Genomic DNA, 10167 nt, shown 5'->3' with positions numbered 1-10167 from the left:
TGTATACGTTACTTTTTTTTAAACGACGGTGTTAATTGAAGTTATCTGAATTATCCATTCAGAAATTGCCACCACCACCATCATCATCATCATCATCATCATCATCATCATCATCATCATCATCATCATCATCATCATCATCATCATCATCATCATCATCATCATCATCATCATCATCATCATCATCATCATCATCATCATCATCATCATCATCATCATCATCATCATCATCATCATCATCATCATCATCATCATCATCATCATCATCATCATCATCATCATCATCATCATCATCATCATCATCATCATCATCATCATCATCATCATCATCATCATCATCATCATCATCATCATCATCATCATCATCATCATCATCATCATCATCATCATCATCATCATCATCATCATCATCATCATCATCATCATCATCATCATCATCATCATCATCATCATCATCATCATCATCATCATCATCATCATCATCATCATCATCATCATCATCATCATCATCATCATCATCATCATCATCATCATCATCATCATCATCATCATCATCATCATCATCATCATCATCATCATCATCATCATCATCATCATCATCATCATCATCATCATCATCATCATCATCATCATCATCATCATCATCATCGTCTTTTTCATTTTCTTCTGGTTTTCTTTTCTTAGTTTCTATTCTTCGCAACATTAGCTTTTTTCTTAATCGGTTGAGATTTCTCGTCAGCATTATTTTCGAAATCTACCATATTTTAAAGGTTCTACGATGGGTTTAAAATATTTCTCCAACGCTACGTCTTCTTTTATTTTTAATCAGTTTTTAAAGCATGACACTTTTTACGAATCGAATCGTTTGTGCAATTTGTTTCGCTATTCTCTCACGATCCTTGAGTTCTTTGCTGTTATTCATGTTGCACTTGAAAGAAGGACATTTCGTAGTTGACATATCGACAACGACTAACCACGTTAAAGTATTGCAAACTCATTAAATCCTTTTCTGTATCGTTCATTCGTAAATGCTGTCTTTATCTATTACTACGAATCCATATTTTTGTTGCCAACAGCAACGATGCGGTTCGCAGAAATCCTCGTAAGACAGTCGGTGTTTACATCATTGTATACGTGTTTTAGGTTGGTACCATTTTGTTTGAACAGGATCAACAAATTTGCATTATCGTGTATGAGATGTTTTGGTATCTTTACATACGTTTGACACAGATAGAAGCAATTGACGTCCGCGTAACGACCCATCGCAAAATACTCTCTGATCGCGTCTTGTTTGTCACATGCCACACCATCGAAGATAAAAATGAAATTTGGAAGCGTCTCATTTGATAGAACTACATCGCTATTATTGGAAAATGTGAAATAACTAATTTCTTCAATCAGTGCCAATAAATTTTTCAAATATCGATATTTTGGTTGTTGCAACGACTTCGAGTACACATACACATTCTCAAGGCATAAGCCATGTGGACTTTCCAGCAACACATTTGTTTTACCGCAGTTCGGTGGACTGCAGATGACATCGAATATAGAGATCGGCAGCATATTTCCATGTTTGCGTTTTTATGTCCTTTTTCAGTTTGTACTTTATTGTTGACATTAGTCACTTTAATTGTTTGCGATTGTCACACGCATTTCATATCTTCTCCCCTTCATGACACTGATTGAAATACAACTGATTGAAAAGAAATTGAAAAACGATCGAGAACCGATCTATTTATAGAAGCGAAGCGCAAAGAAATCGCTCAATATGCAATGTGCTTCTTATCGTGTCGGATGTAATGTACATAATTTAACTGCCAATTGGAATATATATATTGGAAAATTATTTTTCTACGAGAGTTTAAGAATTACATAGATTAACCGTGGAATAGATTACTCGAGCATATAAAGGTTGATTCAGAGATTTCAGCAACATCATCGGTGCTTGAAACATTATAATTTGCTCTTTTATCGGTCGCATATCGATGGTCCAGCGCCAATTTTATAAAAAATTGTAATGATTGTCAACAAAAAAGAGCTGCGGTTTTTTAAACCATGCAATAAATGCACTTCCAATTGAGTAGCATATCTCCGGATATCAATTTTGTGGTCCAAGTACGCATTTAGAAAAGTGATTGGCTAGAGATAATCGAGGCATTAATCCATTGGACGCGGCGTGTCGTGATCATGACATAGCTTCACGGAGCAAAGATCTCACAAAACGAACGTAACTAACAAAATATTCGCTGAGGAGATGCGAAAACGGATTATTGCGAAAGATTCGACTTTTGAAGAGATCTGCTGCCACAGCTGTTTGGGCGGCTATGAAAGCCAAAATGAAAATTGGAAAACGAAGAAAAAAAAGCCGATGAAAAAACGAATACTACCGATAGCAAAACGTGGCGGCATCAAATTTGGATAATGCTGATGGACCAGGTATTCTTTGGATGGCATACGCGAAGCGGGGAGAGATCGTGTTGTTTACTTTGATAGTTTCGGCAATCTTCCGCCGAAGGAATTGGTGCGATATTTGGATGTAACGCAATCGAGTATAATCGCAAATCTTATCAACGTTACGATCAAAGTAACTGTGGACAACTGTGTCTACAATTTTTACAGACGGTCGACGATCAATTTAAGAATTGACATTGCACTCTTTCAATTCAGTATTTATTCAAACATGTCACTAACATTTACACTCACCGATAAGAGTAGCGTCCTCGTGGCCTGTTACTTTTCGATCATAGATTTGAGCGATGGTGATTACGAGATCGGTCTGATGGATTTTGAAATCTATTATATCTAATATAAATTCATCGAATAATAAGTTATTTTACTTTGACGAAGATGACAAAGAAATTATCATTCCCAAAGGATCATATGAAATACGTGACATAAACAAATGACTAAAACATCCAATTCTACAATTTCATCCTAATGATGTTGCGAATAAGAAAACGCTTCGTAAAGATGAAGAATATTCATTCGTCACATTGACTTGAATATTCAATAACAATACAATGAAGAGTGAGATCAAATGCGCTTATCGAGTAAATCGATTTCAAACACAATATTGGATCGTCGTGAGATTTTCATCGAATCGCGTGCTGGAGCTGCAACAGTGGCATGAATCAAACGTATCGATAAATATTATTCGTATTGAATGCAATGTGACCGGGGCGCATACAGCAATGATAAGTCCGTGCATACGATATATAAATTTTCGCCGAGCATGTCACCAGGATATAAGATATCGGAAAGATCGACAGATTATTTACCTTCCATCAATTATCGTACGGAGCGTTACAGATCTGATGATTTGCGTTGTGGATCAAGACGGACGATTTCTCAATTTTTTCGGAGAGGAGGTCACTATTATATTGTATATATGGAGGGGACAACGATAAAGTGATTTGCTTCTTTTCAATGAGCAGGTGAAGCAGACTAGAGACATTTTTACCAGAGCGACGACAGATCAAAAACATTCGATTATCTAATAGAAAGAAACTCACTGCATCAAACGTTAAATTTTTACAATCATTAGGCTTTATCGTACTAAATATCTGAAATGGTTGACATCTTGAATATTGGAGGGGAGCTAATCTTTCGCATTGTCAGGATTGAGACTTACATGTACAATCTGTCAACATCACGTTTGGACAGCGATGAGATATCGATATAGCAGCAGGATTTATACACATGAAAGCTTTCTCAACATCGAAGGAAGATTGACGTCAAACGAAGAAAATGCAGATCAGCAGCCAACGCTTGGATGTAATTGAGTTGCGTTCATGTTTGACGAAATTCGATATGAACTCTGATATCGGAGATCGATCGCAATAGAAACGTTGGAATAACTAGTCTTATGAAGGGCCATGCATCGTATTCAAATGACTTCGCACATTATATGGAGAATGCCGGATTTCCGAGTCCGGTGTTTGATTAGATCGTGAAAAGATTAATAATACGTGATGAATACTTTAATTTTTACGTACCGCTCAGCATGTTGTTTGGCTTTTGCGAAAATTACAAACACGTAGTGATTAACGCGCGTCACGAATTAATTTTGGTACGAGAGCGCAACGACAACAATTGCATTGTGGGAGATCCAACAACAGAGCCGAAATTTGAATTATTCAAGATACAGTGGCAAATGCCTCACGTTACGTTAAATGAAATCAATAAACTATCCATGCTGCGTGCCTTGGAGAGCGGATATCTATGATGAGTTTCCGTTCATGGAATCTGTACAAGTACCTCCTATTGCCGAATACAACGAAGCATTCTTGAGTTATCAAGACGGCTACTCAGTTCGAGAAGCTGCGATACGTCATCTTTGCTCTGCAGTAATAGAAAAAATAACATGGCAACACATAAAACTCATCTCGACAATTATTATATAAATTAACAAACATGAAATTCTATCTGAACTCTGAATTTTTCTCATATGATGAGAATCTAAATCTAGACAAACGCAGAACCGCTATTTTGTATGATATGTTTGTACGCCTCCGTACATGTTATTACAAATTTCAAATGAAAGAATTGAAACATTATTCAGATTCTTTTAGAAATCTCTTTCCTCTAGTAATCATTGACTGCTAGCGACAAAATGAGTCTGTCAAGAGTGATACCGTGGATGTGCGATTAGAATTTGAATTCAAAGAAAATGTATCAGCGAATACTACTACCTATTGTCTTATCATACATGACGTGTAATCGAATGCAGTCCATCGTCCAATGTAGTACGCAAGATTAGATAAATTATCATCACCAAAATGAAAAATAACCTCTCCCCTCTTTTCAATATAATGGATAAAAAGCCAAGATTTTTTACATTCGAGCACAGTCTCGAAAAATTGTTCACCATGAATATATCAATATTCATGGATCTGCAAGGATTTATTGGAAATTTATGAAGGAAAAGAAGGTGCTGAAAAACAGAGTCATTCTCTCTCATTACATTTTTACATGCCTCATGTCATGAAATTTCTTGACAAAATCAGAAAAGTATTATGCTTCCTGGCTGAGTGCTTATTACTATGGATTGCAATGGGAAGACGGGATGATACCACTAGTGAAATGCCTGATTACGATGGCTGTAATTGGTGCGAAAGAAAATGATAATAATAATCTCTTGTATATGTTAAAGGACGTAAAAAATGGCTGGCTGATATATTCGATAGCGACGACTTGATCATTGAGACACTCGATGCTGATAATGATATAGAATCATTGAATAATCTAAATATAACTAATACTATACGATGTGTAAAACATGTTAAGAATTGTACGTAATTACAAAATATATTTAAAATATACAATTGATGGTCGCAATGTCAAAAAGAAATGTATCAAGTTTAAAAAATAATATATGAATTTTTTTTTTAAATATGTTTTTGATTTCTTTACCTCCTTTCCCTGTAATTAAGAATCAATTTATAATAGCTGTTCAATAGTATGATTCATTAGTATTAAATTAGTTGACAAGAAAGCGCATTTTTGTATTACATTATTAAAAATATTATTATTATTGCTAAGTCATATTTCATAAATATCATATCTATTTAACAAAATTAAATCTTAAAAGAAAAAGAGAGTGCAACGTGAAGAAAAGAGAATGCGAATAATAACTATAGGGCCGCAACGAGTGAGAGAGAAAAGGAACAAACTCCCTTCCCCAGTGATGCGCTTTCCTCACCCCCGTCATCACCTCTCTGTGACGTCATCCCCAGCGTCGCGGGATCATAATGTCTGTGTGCACTTCCCTCTCTTTGACTTCCTCACACTCACACACACACACACACACACACACACACACACACACACACACACACACACACAATACATGCCGCATTAACACATAGTGGGTAAGAATCGGCATATATACTCTACTAATAGATAGGCGGATTCTAAAGAATTGTGTTAGTGCATATATGAGGTGTATGTTACCACTACTACTATCACTACTACTACCACTACCACTACCACCACCACCACCACCACCACCACCACCACCACCACCACCACCACTACCACCACTACTACTACTACCACCATCACCATCGCCACCATTGCCATCACCGCCGCCACCACTACCGTCACCGCCACCACCACCGCCACCACCGCCACCGCCATCACTACCACCGCCGCCACCACCACCGCCACCACCGCCATCACCACCACTACCACCGCCACCGACACCGCCACCGCTACTGCTACTACTATTACTATTACTCAACAGCTATTATTAACTAATTCTTAATTACAAGGAAAGGAAAGGGGAAAGAAATTTAAAACGTTTTTAAAAAAAAATCTCATATTTTATTTAAAACTTGATATATTCCTTTTTGCGACCAATTGTATATCTTAAATACATTATGTAATGCATAATTCTTAACATATTTTACACATAATATTCGCATAACATTAGTAACATCTAAATTATTCAAAGAATCTATATCTTCATAAATAGCATCCAGGGTCTCAATGGTCAAGTCGTCATTATCGAGTATATCTATCAACCATTCGCGTTTTTCATACTCTTTAACGTATACGAGAGCCTTATTGTCATCGTAATCAGGCATTTCACTATGTTGAGGGGATCATCCCGTCTTCCCATCGCAATCCATGGTGATAAGCATTCAGGAAGCACAATACTTTTCGGATTTTGTCAAGAAATTCCATGGTATGGGTTATATAAAAATGTAGTGAGACAGAATGGCTCCTTTTCTCAATACCTTCCTTCATGATAAGTTTCTTTTCAATGATAAATTCTTGCAGATCCACAAACGTTGGTACGGTTGATTGAACGAATTTTCGAGACTGCGATCGATTTCGATGAATCGTATATTTTATATCGTGTCGGAGAATGCAGGTGATTTTGTGCACAACGTTGGTTAACGAATTATACTAAACCACGCGATTGTGTATGCTGAGATATGCTGTAGGCACTGAGATATTTGCAGGCACATTCTCTTTGCAGTCAAATTCTATGCGTACATCCACGGTGCCACTCTCGACGGATTCGTTTTGTCGCGAGCAGTCAATGATCACAAAAGGGAAAATGATCTTTTCTTGACAAACGAGAGCACGTTGAATAACGTTTCGAAGTATTAGGTATGCAACTTTGCTTCCGCCGTTTTTTTCCAAAATTCGAGGCTTTATTGTAAAAAACTGGTTATACATTTATGATTCAAAGTATTGTCCATCGCTGGCCACTACTTTCTCCCATCTTTCGGGTAGCATACGAATCCCGCGTCGAAAAAACTGTCATCTTTTGAGACTATCCACGAATCGATTCAATTTTTTACTTCTTCATAAGACCGGAAGTGCTGGTCAGCCAGGCCGTGTGCCATTGATCGAAACAAGTGATAGTCAGAGGGAGCAACGTCTGGAGAATACGGCGAGTGGGGTAGGACTTCCCATTCAACGTTTCCAAGTATGTCTTGACCACTTTCGCAATATGGGGTCGAGCATTGTCATGCTGCAAAATCACTTTATCGTGTCTCTCGTTGTATTGCGGCCGTTTGTCTTTCAATGCTCGGCTCAAACGCATCAATTGCGTTCGATACCGATCGCCTGTGATTGTTTCAGTCGGTTTTAACAGTTCATAATACACTACGCCGAGCTGGTCCCACCAAATACAGAGCATGACCTTGGACGTCAAAATCACCGTTCTTGAAGCGTTGCAACCACTCACGACACGTTCTTTCATTAATAGCGGCCTCACCATAAGTATTTGAGAGCATTCGATGAGCCTCAGCCGCAGATTTCTTCATATTGAAGCAAAAAATTAAAACCTCCCGCTAATGACGAGAATTTGGCTCGTAAACTGACATTTTCAATCGAGAATAACTTTATGATGCAGACACAAATCGACTAATGTTTCTATGGAGTTATGTTGACAGATGCCCAAGTTTATTATATGACGTCTATGATCTATTTATTTCGACCACCACTTACCGCTAAAGCCATCTATAGAAAAACGGCGGAAGCAAAGTTGTACACCTATTAAATTAAAATTTTCTGCGTTTCAATTTTCCTTCAACATCGGCACGAACTTTCAGGACAATCCAATATATATAATACTTTAAATAATCTACTACAATTCATCATTTCCTCTATCTATAAAAGAGTTAAATTTTATATGGATAGTACCAATAGAACTGTTAATAAAAAAGTTAAGGAGAAAATTTTCACAATTTTTTACCTGAATGTGAATTCTATATCTGAAAAGTTCTCTCCAATAGTTGATATGTTCAACTGCAAATTAGCCTATTCTATTCCGCATTCGCTTAAAAATTTCATTAAAAAAAGAAAAGGATTGGTTGGATTATGCAATCAAAATATAGTCTATAAGATTCCTTGTGATAATTGCGATGTTATTTACGTGGAACAAAAAAACAATTAAAGACATGAACATTTTTCCGATATCAATACAATGTCTAAATCGTTATCGGTGATTTTTAACCATCACGAATTGATCATAATCATAATTTTAAGTGAGATAACGTTGAAATTTTAGACATTGAATTCTTTTATAACAAGAGATTGATATCGAAAATGATCCATATAAAAGACAGAAACATGGGATTAACAAACAAAATGCTACAGAATCTTTGTCGGAAACTCTATTATACATTCCCTGTTCCCTTCTTAATATTTTTGTCTTTTCTCTTTTCACTTATTACTGTTTCTGAGTCTATCTATTTATCTCTTTTTTATTAATATGGACAATATCAGATAACTCAAACGTTGATATTGTCGATATTACACGTTTCTTTGCTCTGACTGCATTATGGCTTGATAGATTATACGAGGACAAGTCAACAAGTTCTTAGAAAATCTGTCAGAGGGCATTCACAATGTAATGTCACATTATTTTTTGACAAGTAGCATCTTTCAGCTGATTACTGTCAAATTTTGAGCGGAATTCATCGCGTGTTTCATTTCTGTAAACGATTATAGCGAACAACATTTATATTTTTTGCAAAATGGAAAAAAACGAGTTTCGTGCAGTGATCAAATCTACATATGAAAGGTTTAATGCCGAAAGAAATCAAAGTTGAATAGTGTTCATAGCACATCTGCACCAGCTTTTGCGATTGTATATAATTGGGTGAATGAATTTAAATGTGATCGTACATCCACATGTGATGCATCTTGTTCGGGACGTCCAATTGAGATTGCTACGCCAGAAATCATCGATAAAATCCACGATATTGTTTTAATCGATGAGTGAAAGTGCGCAAACTTGTTGAAACCACAGGCATATCACATGGCAATGATTTCAATTTTGCACGAATATGATTGGGTATGAAAAAGCTATTAGCAAGATGCTGCGTTTGCTCACTATGTACCATAAGCGCAACCGTGTGACGATTTTAAAACAATGTTTGGAGATGTTTCAATATAATCCAGATGAATTTCTGCGTCGATTCATTACTGTAGACGAAACATGGATCCATTACTTCATACCGAGAGGAAGGAACAGTCAAAATAATGGATCACCGGGTGAACCAGCTTCGAAGAAGGCGAAGACCGATAAAGATGATGGTCACAGTTTTTTTTGAGATACACGCAATATAATTCATATCAATTACCTTTCATCGGAGCAAATGATCAATGGCGATTACTACACAGCTTTATTGGGCCATTTCAACAATATTTTAAAGAAAAAACGTCCCCATTTGATGAAGAAGAAAATGCTCTTATATCAAGATGCACGGATTCACACGTGCCCAGCACCGATCGCCAAATTCAACGAATTCCGCTACGAATTGCTTCCCCCCCCCCCCCCCCGAATTGCAGCATATTCGCCCCCTGCGACTATTTTCTGTTTCCAAACTTGAAGAAATGGTTCGGAGGAAAGAGATTCACTACCAGAGAGCAGCTCATCGCAACAAAAGCTTATTTTGAAGAGTTGGACAAATCATATTCGGACGGCTTGGAGAATCGTTCGATCAAGTGTATCGAGCTGAAAGAAGACTATGATATATTGAGAAATAAAAATGAATCAAATCAATCAAAAAAAATGTGTTTTATTATGTTTTTCTAAAAACTTATTGACTAGCCCTCATAGTATCCATTATATTTCTTTTTTTAAATTCTGACTTACAACAGTTCGACTAAAGGAGGTGTGTGTATATATACAATATATATATA

The 10167-nt window shown here is 36.6% G+C and overlaps 1 protein-coding gene across 1 annotated transcript; it reads right to left on the bottom strand.

Annotated features, from left to right (window-relative positions):
• Window positions 1-5040: 5040 nt before the first annotated feature.
• On the bottom strand, window positions 5041-6587 carry LOC108687089 (putative glycine-rich cell wall structural protein 1). Its single transcript, XM_018192692.1, has 4 exons — window positions 6411-6587; window positions 6013-6244; window positions 5413-5421; window positions 5041-5099 (listed from the first exon to the last, which is right to left on the bottom strand). Exons 1-4 carry the CDS (start codon window positions 6585-6587, stop codon window positions 5041-5043), a joined length of 477 nt encoding a protein of 158 aa, XP_018048181.1.
• Window positions 6588-10167: the final 3580 nt, after the last annotated feature.

The sequence above is a fragment of the Atta colombica genome, unplaced genomic scaffold (genome assembly GCF_001594045.1).
Source record: "Atta colombica isolate Treedump-2 unplaced genomic scaffold, Acol1.0 scaffold20, whole genome shotgun sequence".
In the NCBI taxonomy this organism is placed as follows: Eukaryota; Metazoa; Arthropoda; class Insecta; order Hymenoptera; family Formicidae; genus Atta; species Atta colombica.
This window is presented reverse-complemented; position numbering and strand designations above follow the sequence as displayed.